This window comes from Pseudopodoces humilis, chromosome 1, assembly GCF_049639895.1.
Source record: "Pseudopodoces humilis isolate 2021_Gansu_Grassland_sample_001 chromosome 1, ASM4963989v1, whole genome shotgun sequence".
Taxonomy (NCBI): Eukaryota; Metazoa; Chordata; class Aves; order Passeriformes; family Paridae; genus Pseudopodoces; species Pseudopodoces humilis.
The window spans coordinates 132,440,175-132,457,396 of record NC_142200.1 but is presented as its reverse complement, the minus strand read 5'-3'; the positions used below and the strand labels follow the sequence as shown (position 1 = coordinate 132,457,396).

Below are 17,222 nucleotides of genomic sequence, written 5' to 3'. Positions count from 1 at the left end.
TTGTACAACTTATCTATCTGAACATAGTATTAGATGCTGTTGCCTTAGGTTGAACTAAGGTGAACATGGAAAAGTCATTCCAAAATCTTATGGTTAAATTTTTACACTGTTCTGCCAGAGGTAATTTGCCAAACTATCCTTGTAATAATAAACATGCAATTCAAGAGAGAGATTCCCAAAGAAGCAATTCTGATTTATGATTTTCAGATAGATTCCCATGTCAATTCACATTATGATGAAAACTACCATTGTTAAAAAGTTACAAGTGACTCTCTCTGATCTTAAACAATATCCTTTTCTTCCTTCACTCAGTTTCTGAAATAAGGTAAGTTGCAATGACTGAGAGTAAACACATTACTGTGTTCTCCCTACTGATTTCTAGGACTTAGAATATTTCTAAAATAGGTGGAAATTAGCCCTATCAGCAGAATGCCTGTACACACAGAAAGGGATCTGTCTGATTCACGAAGAACAGTCAAAAAGTAGCTCTTCTCAAACCTGATGAATGACATTTGACTGCTCCAAGATATTCCCCTCCTCTAGAAATTTAGCAGGCAGATTTTCATACTTTTTGGAAGATAATTCTGCCTGGCAGGATCCATGAGTATAACTGGCATTTATCAACATCATACTTAATATTCCAAAAGAAGTGCTCCATCCTTCAAGAAGACATAGGCAAACTCAACTGAAGATTTAATTTAAATGGACAAGTTCAAAACTTTTGCCTGGAGAACATAAGTGCCAAATGCTGGATTTCCAAGGCAACCAAAACATATGTTCTGGACATCACAAGCAATTCACTGGACTTATAAAGAAGTTTCCCACTTTTTGTAAGGATATTTTCCAAGAAAAATATCTACAGAGATAAAAAAAAAGCCAAATTTTGAGTTTCTTAGGAAACTTAAAAACTGATCACAAAAATCTAAAAGTTGCATGCAATAGAGTGAATAAAATTCAATGATTTTTATTAAATGACCAATAACCAAGAAAACTTCCTGCCTCTGAATTACTCTGGTCAAATAATAGGCTTCCAGTGATTAGGTTTTTCTCAGAAAAAATCCTAATTAACCCTACACTTACCATCACAGTGCTGGATCATGTTAATACAACAGAACCCAAAGTCCCTGCCAGACGAGACTGCTGGCAGGAAGGAGTGACAAAACATTAAAGGTGTCCTGCCTTTTGCCCAGCTGGGAACAATTCGGCGCCATCAGCCCTGGCACACAGGGCCCCGGGAAGGCAGCAGGGATGTGGCTGGAGCTGCCCATCAGCCCTGGCAAGGCCCACCTGAGGGAGGAAGGGGAGATGCTCTGCAGCTGTGGGAAATGTGGTGCTGGGAAGTGTAGCCTGGGGGCACAGGAGAGCCCCCCAAACTTGCAAGCACCAGCTGGAGCCCCATCATCCCTTATGTGGAACTCGAAAGACTGTTGGGAGTAAGTTTTAGATACTTTTGTTCTGGGAGGGTAATGCAGACTACGATCAACCAGGCATGTGTAAAAAGGAGCTCCCTCTTTCTGTTTTGTTTTTTATGAACTACTCCTGTTTTATTTGTTTATTTATTCCCTTTAACCAGAGGTCTATTTTGCAAACAAACAGGAAAAAGCTTAAACAAACAAGTAACAGCCACAAATGAGGCGCTCAGCCTGCAACTTTTTACAGTTTCCTTCATTTATGAAATTAAATTTCTTTCTACAGTCAAACCAATCTACTTTGCCAGGTATGTGGCAAAGAATGCCTAAAAAGATAGTATGTGTTTATTTCATCAGTCATAAAGAGCTTAATAAAAAGTTTTTAAATGTAATGTGAAAGACACTGTGCATCCCAAGTTAGAACTAATGGAAATATGAAAGGACCACTGCTACCTGGTTTAATTAATAATTTCAAAAATATAGCTTTTGTCCCCGCATCATGACACTTTGTGTTTATTTTTAATATTAAGTGGTCATAAACCCTCATTTTTTTGCTTTTGATAACAGGGTCTTAAGCAATAATATCTTTGTCAGCTGAGGTTGGTGGGAGATGGTATCAAAATTGATTATCAGTGCTGTCACATATCTGGACTTATTATGCACTCAGAGTAAGCTAATAATCCAAGCTTGTTTATACACGGGAACAAAATGAAAGCAAAGTGGATGTAAAAGTTGGTAGTGCCAATCTGTGGTATTTCTCTATTAAATTCAACTGAGTTAGAATACCACTTCAGATACTCATGTTTCTGCAAATGTGTGTGCGTGCTCACGTGGACATAAGTGTGTGCATATGAAATGCAAACAATGATCACATACAGTTTCTCTTCCCTATTACTCTACTTAAGTATTAAGTTTGAAGAGGTGGATTTACTGAATTCCTCTTAAGAGATGCTTTAATGATGCTATGTTTCTTTTCATCAGTAGTCTCCTCCCTAGCATAAAAATCAAACTTTATGAATAGCTAGAATTCCTTTAACTTATTTAAAAATGCTTTAAATTAATAGTAAACTTAAGTAAACTTAAAATTAAACCCTGAAATTCTTCACTGTCACTTTTCACTCACTTTGTCCTTCAGTAACTCAAGTAATTGTGTGGGAAGATAAAACAAATGCCTCTTCCACAATACAGAGCATATGGCTTCATGAGCAACAGATCTGTACAGATAGAAGTTTTACATTGATTTAGCTTTTAGTGAACAATAAAAGTGTTCTTCAAGCTTTATGTACACCATCAAATCTATTTTACTTATCACTGAGTAAAACAAACATCTTGGTAAGTCTGGCTGACAAAATAATACCAAAAAAGTTCATCCTTATTTTCCCCTGAACTGTCTTGCTCTAAAGAAAAACTAAAAAGAAAAAACCCAAATGATACTTTAGTTTGCACTTAGTGACACATTTTGAGCAGATCATTACTCTTCAGTTTCAGGGACCTCTAGAAATATCAAAGAGAAGAGAAAAAAAAAAAAAGGAAATTAAAAAAAACCCCTCAACCCCACACAATTCATGGTACACCTTCTTACTTTTCCTATTGATGCTATTTCACTTTGCACAACTATGTTGTAGAAACAGGACCGGAACGAGATGGCTTGTGTGCCTGGGAAAGTTGTCTCAAATATTAAACTACTTTCTATGACACAGAATATTTAGATATTTTTTTAGAAGCTGAAACAGCATCAGGGAAAGAGATTGAGATATGAATCCAAAGCTCTAACACCATTCTTCAGTCATTTAGGTTATTTTCAAGACATTTTAAGATTTCAGACTTGCCTGCTGTATGAAGCAGGAAGTAACTCCATAGGATACAATAGCATGAAGAGTAAAATGCAAAAATCTGTTAAAAGCAATTTGCAACCCTTTACAAATATCTGAATGCAACCAATTAAAAATAAATAAATTAAAGCTTCAAAGTTTGTCACTCTCTTCTGCTTTACAATTTTTATACACAAGTAAACATTCTATAGTATAATCACTGCAATGCCCTGTGGCTTACTGTTTTGGAAAAACTGTTTTTTTCAGCTCCCTAGTTTGGTTTGTGAAAGTTTGTGCAAGTCACACATACAAAAATGAGTTCAATGCACAGATAGCTGCACTTAAATTATTTTCTTGAATGTCTTCTACATTTCTTGCATCACAAAAACATAGCTGGTTGGAATTTAAAAAAGGAAAAGAAAGAGTGGAAAAAATTCAAAAAAACCTAAATTAATTCCTAGAAATCTGTTGTAGAACCCAGACTGCCATAAAAGGCCCTTTCATACTTCAAAGAGCAACTTCAATAATCAAAACAAAACATTTGCAATTGCCAGTCATATGCAAAGAATGTAGCACTTTTTAGCTTATGAAATTTATTTTGATGTCCTATGGTAGAGTTCATACATATTTTTCTGTGTAACTCTTCCCCAAAGCACCCCAGATTTGGACTCGGCCACAAATGTGTGTGGGTGGAAGAATCCATCCATTTTGCTTACAACATAGCACTTGAACCACAGGCTGTAAAACTGCAAACTTTTATGTTAGCTAACAATGTCATGCAAAAGCGTGGAGCTGCTAGCGGTTTTCTTCTGGTCTTCTCTGACATCATCATGTTATTTCAAACATTGTTTTACACACATACTTCAGTAAAGAGTGTCAGAACTTAACATGGGTGTGTTTGGGTTTTTATAAGCTAGCTCTTTTGATGGACATTGCAGTACATTACAATGACATGCTTTGAACTGTACAAAATAAATGGTTTGGCAACATCCCCACAAACATACTATTAAGGCCAGTTCCTTAAGCTCCTTGTAGTCTATTTACACTACAAAGTATGAGCCAAATTCTGAATTATTTGGAGGCATGGGTTTGCTTAACTCAGAGTTCAAATAGCATCATAATACTCAGTAGTTAAATACTTTCAGTATCACCACAACGCAATAAACAAGACAAGTAAAGTAAATTCAATTTTATCTAACAAATACTACTTGAAGAACTTGAAGAAAAATGTCACTTTTAAAAAACAATCGAACTGATGAATACTGAAGTTCAAACACAGAAAAAAAACCGGTAGTGAAAGAAATTCCAACGGCACAATTAACTATGAGATTGGAATATTAAAAGTAAGTAACAACTGAGAAAATAAAAAATCACTAGTTTATATCTTACCACTTCGTACTCCTCACTGCCAAAAAGGTACATAGCTACTCCTTCACAGTCTGACACCAGTTGCCCAAAGCGCCCAGTCGCCCAAAGTCAGATCTTCCACTGCATCCTCAGCTCCCGTGTCCCAGCCGGGCAGGCTTCCCGGGCTGCTTTCCCACGCCTGGGCTGCTCCTGAGGCACCGGGGCTCTCGGGCATCAACTCGGAGTCTGCTGCAGGGCCGCAGGACCGGCGGGATGGAAAACTGCGAAACTCCGCGGGCGGCGGCGGCAGCCCCGCGCCCGTGCGGAGCCGTGTGGGGCGGGCAGAGGGGCGGGTCGGGCAGCGGAACGGGACGGGACGGTGCGGGCTGGCTGGCTGAGGGATGGGGCGGTGCGGGAAGAGGGGCGGGCCGGGCAGCGGAACGGAATGGAACGGGACAGGACGGAACGGTGCGGGGCGGGCTGAGGGATGGGGCGGTGCGGACAGCCCCAGCCGGGGCGGTTCGGGGCGATGCGGTCAACAGGACGGGACGGGACGGGACGGGACGGGACGGGACGGGACGCTGCCGTGCGCTGCGGGAAGCGGGGGGCGGCAGCGCCGCGTTCCGGCCCTGCCCTGCCTGGCGCGACGCCGCCTAAATTGTGTGGGGGAAAACGCGGCCGGGAGAGAGCGAGTGCGGCCCGCAGAGCCGCGGCTGGGACGAGAAAGCTCGGAAGCAGCGGCCGGGGCCGGTGAGGGGGCAGCTGCTGCGGCCGGGGCGAGCCGGCAGCACCGGATGAGCCGTGGGGAGCTCGGTCCGCGAGTACTCCTCGCTGCTGTGACCGTGCTGCAGAAACCCATGCGGCTATCTAGGTCTTAAAACATCAAGATCTCTTCTGAAAAGCAAACAAACAAGCAGCCCAGAATATTTTCCCTTTTGCATGTTTCCGTCGCTTCATTGCTTCCTCGCACTGACTGCTCTGTAGGCTGCTCTGTAAACACGGTGTAACTTTGTCTGTGTAGCACAATGGCTCTCGTAACGGGAAAGTGAGACCCGATACCTGCAGTGCACGGGAAGCGGATCCGGCACGCAATACCACACCCGGACAGAAGAATCTAAGCACCAGCCTCACTCCTGGCCAACTTCCAGTCCAGGCAGGGCAGGCAAGAAAGAGTAAAAGAGGCCACAGAGCAGGATGAAACACAACTCAAAGACTTCAGAGACTAATTCAACAACTGCATTCCCAAACTAATATTAAAATATGGCTTAAAAATAAATCCCATTAAAGATGGTTTAAGAATACAGCATAAAGTAAACCAGGCATGCAGAAATATTGCCCTCTGGGAAAAGCTGTTCTTTACAGCTGAGGAAGAGACCACCAGTCAGCACCAAGTAACACAACTCCAATAAAAACTGCTTTCAAACAACTCTATGAAACCCATCCCCTCTCAGCTCAGTCCTCCTTACAATTCATACTGCTGCTAGCACTATAACCTATAACCAGAACTATACATAAACACTAAGAAAAAAATACAGAATATGTAACATTTTAAGGAGGAAATGTGTGGGCGTATGCTTGCCCATTTATAATCAAGTAAATATAATATACACAACATCTCATGAGAAGATATAGCATTGAAAACCAATTTGTACTACTCAATTTCCTTCTCTTTCACAAAAGAAAGAGAACAAGACCTCTTTCCTAACAAAAGCAGCAAATTAAGCAGTTTGAATACATTGCAAATATCTTTCCTGTTCCTTCCCCTGCATCATCCCTTGCTTATTTTAAGTAGATCTTGAAGTAGATCAGTTTCTTAAAATGAGTTAGTAGAATAGTCTTCTCTCAATCTGTTTTCTCTGTCAAAACACACCTTTAGTCCTCTGTTGATTATATGTGATGGGACTTATGAATCTGGTTCTTTTTTACGTTCTTGTATGTATCCACAAGCAGAGTTAAACCCAAGAAAATGGTTGGAAAAGGGCAAATTAGAAATCAGAAGACATTAATTTTATTCCTAACCATATGTTTACAAAATAGCATTAGTTTAATCTGTCAGCTGAACTGGTCACTTTGCATTATATCAATTGAAAATTATGCTTCAAACAAATAATATCATAATAGTGCGTTCCCAGAGCGTAAATAAAACATGCACCATTCCTGCATGAAGCCTAACAGGTATCAGACACCTCCAATGGAATGTAATAACCACTTGTCCAAGTTGTTTGCTCCCACTGATGCTGAACGAGTGTGGTCACACACACTTATTAGCTTTAATGTAATTTTCTAAGCTTTCCCGCACAGTGTTGTTAGTGTGAAACCACACCTGTCAATACTAGGCAAAGCCAGTGTCATCATCCATTACTTTGCTTGTCTGATACAGCTCTTGTGAGCAATTGCAATTTTGGTGCCGTAGCTTGATTGCTCCCTTTTGGATATGGCTCTCACAACTAATTTGGAGAAAAAAAACCCAGCAGGAATGCTAAAGAGTACTCCTAACATCAAAAATAAGGAAAACGTATTGCTTCCTGTGTATTAAAAATTCTGATAATTTTTTTTTTTTTTTCAAATCACGCATCAGCTCCTTTACTTTGGGAATTAGTATGAAATCAGGGAGGATTGCAGTTCACATATACTCAACAGAGACTTAGGGCATTATTCAAGCTATCACCATAAGTGACTTTCATGTCACAAGTAATTCTCACTACACACAGCACAAGCAGCCAGAGTCTGGCAGCTTGGGCAGCAAATAAGCTGAATTGCTCATTGCTCTCTTGAATTGAAACATCATGACAGGTACCAAAGTCTGTCTCAGGGCTCCACAAGGCATATTTGCATATAGCTTTTATGGTTCAAGAATTAAAAGTCTGCAAAAATGCCACCCCTGTTGAGGGTGTTTAAACTTAGCAAAACACTGCTGGATAACCTGTGCTCCTCTCCCAGCTAAGTGACAGCACAGGGTTTTTGCTGCACATGGTTCCCCCGGTAGCTTAATGTGGGAAGGGATTGGCCAGCAGAGGGTGGGCAGCATCTCACCAGTGCTGACCCTTGCAGACAGAATGCCATGATCCACACAGAATGCATGAGCACAGAAGTGAAAGAGATGGAGGAGTGCAAGGAGGGCATGGAGAGGGAGAGAGGCTGGAAAAAGGAATCTGTGAACAATGGGGCTGGAGAGGTGGTGGAATGGGAAAAGCAGAAAACCAGAGTGCAGAACAAGGATAGGTGGATGGAAGCAGTGTGACCCACAGGGAAGAGAGTCTAGAAGCCAGGCCAGAAGACAGGAATTAAGGCTATGCAAGAAAAATGTTCATGGTAGGCAGGGAGCACAATAGGATTTGAAAAGGCTTCACAGAGGCAGCTGGCTACCTGACTAGCCTAAAGCTAGGAGTTAACCTGGAAGGAGTGGAATGGTGTGCATCAGGGCAGAAATGCTGCGATGGAATACCTGGGCAGGACTGGTTGATCAGACAAATACAGGCCATTGGAAAACCTGTAAGTTGGAGACTACAGCAAGAGACAAAGTTGCTACTCAATTTTTGGGATAGAATGGAACTGGGATGAAGGCAGAAAGTGTCAAAACCACAAAAAATAGGTCTAAAAAATGGTAGGTGGAAACAAAGCTAGGATGGAATTGCTCCTCTCCCCAGCTGGCACTTTCCAGCAGGACATGTGTGACAGAGAGCTACACCAATGTGACTTGATGAAGACCAGGCCTTAAGAACCAGCATTCAAACTAAATAAAAATAAAATACTGTGACTTTGAGAGCCAAAACTACAATCTGAAATGATGAAGTAAATCACAAGGATAAAGTAAATCACTTATTCAATGTATACAAGCAATTTTCAAGTACCTGTTACTCATCTATGGAAGCCAAGACAGCAATACCAATATTAATCATGTGTTAACAGAGGCAAACAGGTAAAACCACAGGTGTGTCAATATGTGTGGATTTTGTTTTCCCTGATTGCTTCCCTAAATTTTGTTCCTTTCATGAAAATATTTTAAGGTGTATAGTATCTGGTGGAAGGGGAGTAAAGAAGACAGATTCTTCTCAGTGACTCCTAATGAAAAGGCAAAAAGCAATGAGTATTGATTGAAATACAGGAAAATAAATTTGAACACAGAGAATTTTTTTGATGTGATAGGGTTTGTTTTGTTGTATTTTTTTATTTTACTGTGAGGATGAGAGAGCACTGGCACAGATTTCCCAGGGAGGTTGTGGAGTCTCAATCCTTAGACACAGTCAACAGCCATCTGAACATGGTCTTGGGTTACCAACTCTAGGTGGTCTTGCTCTGAGCAGGTAATTGGAATAGCTCCAGAGGTTCCTTTTTACCTCAACCACTCTGTGAAACTGTAAAAAATTAATTAAAAATTATCTAATTCACATTGGTATTTTAGGGATTCCATCTTTCCATTTTAATTTTCATGGACTGAGCATAATGACTTTTCGGATTGTCAAAGAGAATAGCATTTATCTCTGGTATTTAAACCCTGACCCATGTCTTTTAAGTATAGCTATGAACTGTCTACACTATAAATAGCTTTGTATATCATAGTACTTCAACACAGTGCCTTTGGGAAAACAAACAGAAAAAAATGCTGACATGGTTGTCAAGGTTAATAGACTAAACAGACCTTTCTTGATAAACAAGAATCTTTCAGCTTGTATCCAACAGTAACATTTTTTTCGTCAGGAACTCTAAAGGAAAGCAATTGACTCTTACCTAATTCAGATTCAAATTCAAATCCTACTGAAGAATGTCAACAGCTTGTAACTCCTTTACACAGCTAGCAACAAGAATTGTCTCTTGTAAATGTGAATGTTTCATGTTAAGGGAACTTTTGGCAAAAAAACTCTGAATAAGCTGTTACCTCTTATATATGGCATGAAAGAGCAAGAGCTATTTCATTTTACCCTGCATCTAAACTACCCCATTCCATCCCATCCCACACCATCACCAAATAATTTCTTAGCAAGGTTACTTATATGTGAAAATTATGATTAGCAACCAATTTTTTAGTTTTTCCTATGAATTTTAGCTCTCCCATTGATTTTCTCCCACAGGGGTCACTCTAACTGTGGGAAGCACACTTCCAGCAGCACAATCTTAAATTTTCAGGAGTGTTACTGCCCTGAAAGAGCTACAGAATTGATCTGAAACCCAGGCTACCTTGTTCCTCTGGACATCAGCACATTTACACGAATGGGTCTTTTGCAGTTCTTCCCATTGCTACTGTAACCCTCTGAAAGCTGTGTGATGGTAACTGCAGTGTCTCAGCAGTTAAGAACAATTGAAACAGGACTCACATTCTAAGAAACATCCAAATGCTTTATGAAAACGATCAGACTGTTTCAGCAAGGAAGACTGGGAGCATGTTAACCCAGAAGAGTTAAAAGCTTGCTAATAGTACCACGTTGCTCAGACACTTTCATGACAGGTTAAGTAATTCAGCTGGAGTTTCCCAGACTCATGGGACCCTACTTGTGTGCTGGGGTAGGCAAGGAGGGGGACAGCAGGGCCAGGACACAATATGGGCCACTTCCTTCTCTTGAATGATACCTTCCTTTCATTTAAAAGCATCCCTCAAATGAAATAGCATGGTTTGGGTCAAATTAAAAGGGTTTTTTTTGTTGTTGTTTGTTTAATTTTTGTAGCAACAGCAGTGATGGGCAGCATCCCTGAACATGGTGTAGATTCCAAATCATCAAGATACACTGCATTCATTTCCAGAAGACCTTGTATTTCTTTTCTGAATTTATCCATTTTACATCCAACCATAAAATAAAAATCCATCTCCTTCCATAAAATTCCATGTATCACGTAGGACGCTTATAATTCTCCCTTACAGATGGTGTACATCTGAAAGAGGGTTGTTAAGTAAAATTTTATTCTGCAAGATTTAGTTTAGGTATATAATAAACCAGTGTCAACTAATTCAAGATGCAATAATGGAACACTTCCTTAAGATTAATGTCACATCTTAAACCTCAAAACCAAGCTTCAAATGAATGAATAATAAAATAAAATCTGAAAGTATGCCCATGGAAGTACTGGAATGCTATATATATTTTATTTTTAAACATTAAAGCTGCTTATCATTTGCAGGTTGTTATTGGTTATTATGGTTACCATTCTCTAACACAATCCAATCTGCCTGCACTTTTCTATTTCAGGATACAGCAGTGATAACATTAACAGCAGACTTAACTTCTCAACTTGAAAACATACATACATTAGGGGCACATGCTATCTCCTGCTGCACCAAAAGATAACGTGAGTATGTTCTCACAGTGTCACAGAAATAACAAGCTGCTGTTCTCCTTGCAGTCAGATGTTAAAACATTTAATCCAACTCACAGTGAGCGTCAGGAACACAGCATTTTTGAAATATTTGTATTAGAGATACATAATACAAATACCTGTTGTATTATGAATCCTCTGCATCACTGAGATATTGGAGAGATGCTATAAATGCTATAACATTGGAAAATCTGCCCATAAGTGATTGTTCCCATACGTGGGCAATTTTTTTTATTTTTACATGTAATGTAGAGTCATTGTAAATTTACATTGTCATGTAAAGCCTTGCTACAGTGAAACACAGAGAACAGGGAGAGAGACAGAAGGGACAATTCAAGTGCTCAACATGTTGCTTGTGCAGGACGGTCACAGAAGTCACCTGCAGCTGAATGTGCTGCCAAACACTTCTGAAACAGCAGTAAATTCTGTCAGAGCATTAAGTGGTTGGAAGAAAGAAAAAATAATTCAATAACCATATTTTTAAAAAATTAATACCCTGAGTATTAAAAAGGAGGTAATGTTCGCTCTCCTATATGTATTAATTGCAAAAAGGGAGATTTATATACCTTTGAGCACAAGAATATCAATAAAAGAAACAACCTTCACAGAGAACACAATATCTTGAAGTAGCATGTATAAAACTTACACAATGCTGTAGAAATAGCTTGTGCTGGCTATTTTTCCTTAAAAAATACATCTTTCCACTGAAAGGTTACTACTCTATAGTGTTACCCATACATTCATGCAACATTAAATAAACAGGGGTTTTTAATCTCAGTGAAGGGCTTTCACCTCTCACACCGGGTGCCTGTCTGCTTCTGGGTCACTGAAATGTTTCAAGGGCCATGTGCAGCTCCATCATGGCCAGATGCTGATTGTCCAGAGCTGGAGACTCATGAATAACTTTGGCTCGCAGCTGTGCACAGGAGCTACCCCAGACTAGTAGGAATATTACCCTCTGGCCACATCTCCATCCTGAAAACTGTCATCTACTTACAGGTTGTCCTCTGGGGCAACTGCTGTGCAGGTCCATACTCAGGACATCAGCTTGGTAGCTCATAGTTCACAGAGGACATGTGTGAGCCCCTGTGCCTTTAAAATGGTTTTGGTTTTTTAAATGTCCAACCATACCTCAAAATCACATTTAAAGAAGTGCTTGTAAAACTTGTGCTATCAATACATCCAAATTCTGTTCTCATTTCAGAAAATAAAATGCATCTTACCAGGAGAGCCACAAAAGCAGGCCACAGAAGTAATTTTGGCTCACTCTGCCTTTGTTTATGTATTTTTGGCACAAGCCATCACTCCATAATTCCATCAATTTAAATTATTGATTATCACCAAACATTGTGGTTTCTTTGGCCTCATCGCTTCTTCAAATCTCAGTTCCCATTTCTCACTTTTATTGTTTTTGAAACCTCTAATATTTCTGGTGGTCACAGTTTTGCAATCCTAAAATCTGGATTAATTATATTTAATTTTTGATGGACTAGCTTGTGCAATTTAATAAGCTCCAGTGAAATAAGTTCTGGTGAAACGTGAAAGCTGGAAAACTTCTCTCTGCAGAAAGGACTATTTATCTCTTGGGACCCACTTCAGAGCTCAAAATAGGAATTAAGTGGAATTTAGGCAGCATATGTGCTGCTGCAATGTTTCTCTCACCTATGAGGCTGGGTGTCACCCTGGCACAACAGAAATGTACTTCAGTTTAACGAGCAGGGAGCCAGATGTGCACCCCTGGCTAGGAACTCGCAGCATGTTGCAGTGAATACACAGCTGGAGGAACCATGTCAAATGTCAGCTAAGCAGAAAGAGCTGTTTGCCATGCAAGGGATTAAATAAGTGCAGTAAGTTGCTCCTTACAGAGAATTAATGCAATGTGTTACAACAACATGTTCAGAACTGCCCTGATGAGATGCATCACGAAGGTAAGGTACTTTGAGTCAATCTTCCTTGTCCACTCAAATTAACAGGATCTTGTTAGCAGAGAGTAAGGTGAATACTTGGCAGAGAGTAAGAAGGTACAAAGGCCATTCCTCTTCTACATTGAAATGACTTTTTTTTTTTTTTTTCCTCTGTTATAATCTAGATAAAAATGTAAAATGTAAAAACGTGATTTTTCAATTGCATTTTTCTGTACTGCACATTTTCTTCCCCTTCCTCTTGACACAATTCCTCGTCGGTGTTCATAAAAAGAATGCTCTGAACAGCCTGGTTCCCCATTGCTGACAGCTCATGCATCCAGGCAAAGAGCATATCTCAAACTGCATTTCTGTGTGGGGCTCTCCTTCTCTGTCCGAGACTGCAGGACTCTCATACTGCAAGAAAGGCATTCAGCCATTTTCTACACCCTGACTAGAGTTTTAAAGGTGAACCTGCTCCTCTGTTTCAGAAGTCATCCCCCACTACCTTTCATAGGTTCAGATCTATGAGACTAAGGTGTGTTAGTTGAGGATTTCTGAAATCACTGAGAAGCACTTCCTAAGTACAAAAAATTTGCTAGACATTTGACTTAACACGTGGGGCAAAAAGTCAATAATATAAGAATTCTAATCAAATCCATAACTGTTGATCTTAATATGCTAACAACCTATAAAAAGACAATATTTTGAACTCCAAGATGCAAGAATTTATCCTCTCCTAAATTCATAAACCTGAATCTAAATTGTATATTGTGTTGTCCATGACAGGAATAGAAAAATGGATTTACACTGAACCAGCATCAATGCAGAAAGTTGATTTTAAAATTTAAGAAGGAAATTATTCTCTCAAGTAGTTCAGTTCTGACACCTTAAAACCTCTCCTAAAATAAAATACTTCTGCCATTACAAGCCTGGCTTTTTATTTCTATACAAGTTCTAGTGAAGCTGGGAGATCCATCTGAATTCAAAGTGATAGAACCTGATCACATTTTCATGACAGAAAACATTCAGCCAGAAAATATTATGTCCTACGAACTCACTGATTTACTCTGAATTTTGCAGAAAGTTATTAAAATGTTTAGTTTGAAAGTGCCTTTTCCAGCATTCCACCATAGCATCAGCTATTCAAACAATTATGTAATCAAGCATTAACCTGTTTCTCACATACCAAAGTGACCCTGTTTCCAAGACAAACTGGAAATATTGATGAAAAGCAGTATTTTAAAACTTCAAAAGTTACTTTTTCCAGTGTCTCTCTCTATGTATTAATTTAAAAGTTTCTAGAGAGCAAATATTGAAGAGATGACTCTTTCAAATAATCCTATAGTTTGAAAATACTTGTTTCATTGTTTGCTCATAGAAACTTTATCATTTTACAAGAACAATAAAGTATGTGCAAATGTGACACAAAGAAAACCAACCAGAACCTTTCAAATAAATATCCGTCACTTAATGTTGCTTAAACAAATAGGCAAAATCATAGAATCATGGAATATTTTCTGTGGGAAAGGGATCTTCAAAGGTCTTTTAGTCCACCCCCAACTGTAAGGCTTCTAATAAGAGAAAAAATTGTAAAGCCCAAGCATGCTTTGGTCACAGAATTTTTCAAGGAAACTCCATCCTGTTGAAGTGAGCTGCTGAACTGTGTACCTAAGACTATGGGAATTGCACAGAAATGATAATACATACTTGACTGAGGACTTTGTTAAACTGAGAAGACACCAAGACAATTACTGTGTCTGTAAGGCAGTATTTCTACAGGCATCCTTTGATCAGCATGAGCATACTCAAAGTGAAATTTAGCTTTTATACCCAGCAGACCTTTAAAATTATATTTTCTTCTGATACAAGTATTTTATCAATACCATTAACTAGCCAGACAGTAATTTTTGAGTGATGAATATTATAAATCATCAATCTGAGAGCATCCTTTCAGCAGCCTCAAAACATTCAGACAAAAAAATAGATGTTTATACGCAGTAAAATACTGCAAAATGCAATGTATCATTAATGAGCTGAAGAAAAAAGTTGTTTAGTGACAGCAGAAGTAATGAAGCTTGGGTTCCCACACACACCTCCACAAAACTTTCAGCTCTCTCTCATTTTCCCTACACACCACATGCTCTGTACCCTCAGCTCCCCTCCCTTCCCTGAACTACTCTTCCCTTTCCCTGAGCTGAACAGGAGTGAGCATTTGTTTGCTCTGTTGCAGAGTTAAAGTTGTTCTCCTCAGCTGGATGGATGCTGCCTTCCAGACACTGACCCGTTGAGGAAATAGCTTTAACGGATCCTCCAGCCCCCTAGAAGTTGTGCTATAATCACTCAGTGCTTCTGAGACCTCTGCAAGGCTGGTTTAAATCGGCCACTGAAGTTCCTGAGAAGCACAACTAACAGATGGAAAGTGGGATTGCATAAATCTTGTCTTAGGAAATAAACCTAAGAAATCAGAGCTGTTATACAAAGATTGTCCATACACTTTAATACTCAGCATCTTGTTTAAATATAAGCTGATGCCATGAGCAGCAATGTAAGCATTTAATCTGTCAGAAAATTTTCAAGTCATCATTGTCACAGAGCACTGGTTGCAGTTATTAAGCAGTTACAAGTACAGTATAAACTACAGGCTTTTGTGTCATGTACATGCAGTACCAGTGGTACAAAAAAATTTCTAAAGAAATAGTGCATTTATAACAAAGGACTTTAGGGATCAGTGATTAAAATACTGCAAACATTTATATATATTCATATGTAATTAGACAAGCTATTTTCAAAATTTTGACATCTTCTGTATTTTGGCTCATGGTAAAAAAAAAATAAATTAAAAAAAATAAAAAATAAAATTAAGCATCCCAGTGGTTTAATAGTCTATAAAATGGATATATGAATGCAGTTGAAGTTTCAAAGCACTTTACCTCCTGTCCTTTTACACCTTTTTTTTTTTTTTTTTTTTTTTTTTGTGGCAGCTCCACACCAGGGAGCCTGGGAAGCAAATAGCAGAATTTGCCCTTTCAAGTTCATGAATTCTCAGGCTTGTTCACTGCTACTTGAAACTGAATAAAAAATATTAGCAGCAAATATATATTTCACTGATGCTAAAAATATAAATTCAGGTAAATCTGGGTAAATTGGAAAAAGGCAGGGTGCCACTTCTCTGCATAAAGGGTGAAGTAAGGACAAAATGTTCTTACACTTTCTGACAGTTACTGAAGTTTCTGTACTTCAGAATTTCTATGTTGGTGGTGAAAAGGTATTAATGGTTACGCAGTAAGTAATCTTTAATTTAATTTTATTATAATATTTTAATTAACTTGAACACATCAGGGGTCAACATGTTCCAAGGGACATTCTGTTATCTAGAAGTTTAGAAAAATGTACCCATAAAGCAGTTAACTGAATTTCTGGTCAATTATACAATTTGAATCTACTTTTGATGCAATAACTGCCATTCAAAGACTATAATCAAGAATAAATTCATCATGCCAACAATATGAAAGTTCTCAAGCGACATCTCTTCTTTAATCTTTCCGATTACTTTCCTCCTAGATATTTAAACAATTATTTTTTTCAATTAGATAATGTCTAAAGACTAGTCCTGCTAAAAAAAATATGCTAATCTGCAAGCACAGTTTCCTGTAAAATGCCTCTGAACAAGAAGTGACTACAGCCAAAATTCACATTAGCAAAGCAAAATAGCCTTCCCCTCATGACATATCTGGAGACTAGAATAAAAACTGAGGAAACAAGAACAGAATAATCATCAATTATCACCTTGAAAAAAGGGTTGACCAAATACTAAGGGATCCATGTACCTGGCTGAACCCCTTTTACTCGTTTCTGTGTTTAACTTCACCTATTCTGCTTTTTTTGCTGCTCCTCAGTTTACAAGGGCTGTACATCCACAGCACCACTCCCTGTGATTCTCTTACCCTGTCAAACAGTAACTTCCTCCTCTGTCTAACAGGACCTCTATGATCATGCTAAATAGAATCTGGACTTCTTAATGATGTGATATGAGGGAAAAGTTTCCTTTTACTCTGTTCAGCTTCTCCTTGATGACATTATTTGACAACAAGTAGACAGTAAGATGAAAATGCTGCATGGAAACATGTACATTAGTTGTGCTAAGTTTCAACATCATTTTCAGTTTTTTCTTGAGGAAAACAGTATTTTCCAATTTGAGCATTTTCTTTCATTTTACAACATGCTTTTCCTATGAAAAAATATCTGTTCTGATTTCTCCCCACCTATAATTATATTTGGATTGTCTGAGAATACTAACACATGTTGTTTATCAGAACTCTTAATAATTGCTTGTATATAAATTAAAACATAAAGGCTTAAGCCTTTTACAATATTAATTAGGTAAGAAAAGACTAAAGACAGCTATAGCTATTGTTGAACTCAATGATTGTAAGGTTCTTTTCCAA

The 17,222-nt window shown here is 38.7% G+C and overlaps 1 protein-coding gene across 6 annotated transcripts in view; it reads right to left on the bottom strand.

Annotated features, from left to right (window-relative positions):
• The window catches only part of CACNB2 (calcium voltage-gated channel auxiliary subunit beta 2), a 247,233-nt gene that overhangs the window by 104,395 nt on the left and 125,616 nt on the right, over nucleotides 1-17,222 (bottom strand). The window contains exon 1 of one of the 6 annotated variants that reach the window (XM_014248537.2): nucleotides 4,610-4,890. The exons of 4 other annotated variants lie outside the window; for them this stretch is intronic. In XM_014248537.2, coding sequence (XP_014104012.1) covers nucleotides 4,610-4,642 — 33 coding nt within the window. In that variant the 5' untranslated portion in view covers nucleotides 4,643-4,890. Of the gene's footprint in view, nucleotides 1-1,080; nucleotides 1,137-4,609; nucleotides 4,891-17,222 lie in introns of those variants that run through there. One more of the 6 variants, XM_088057212.1, reaches the window with a different exon arrangement.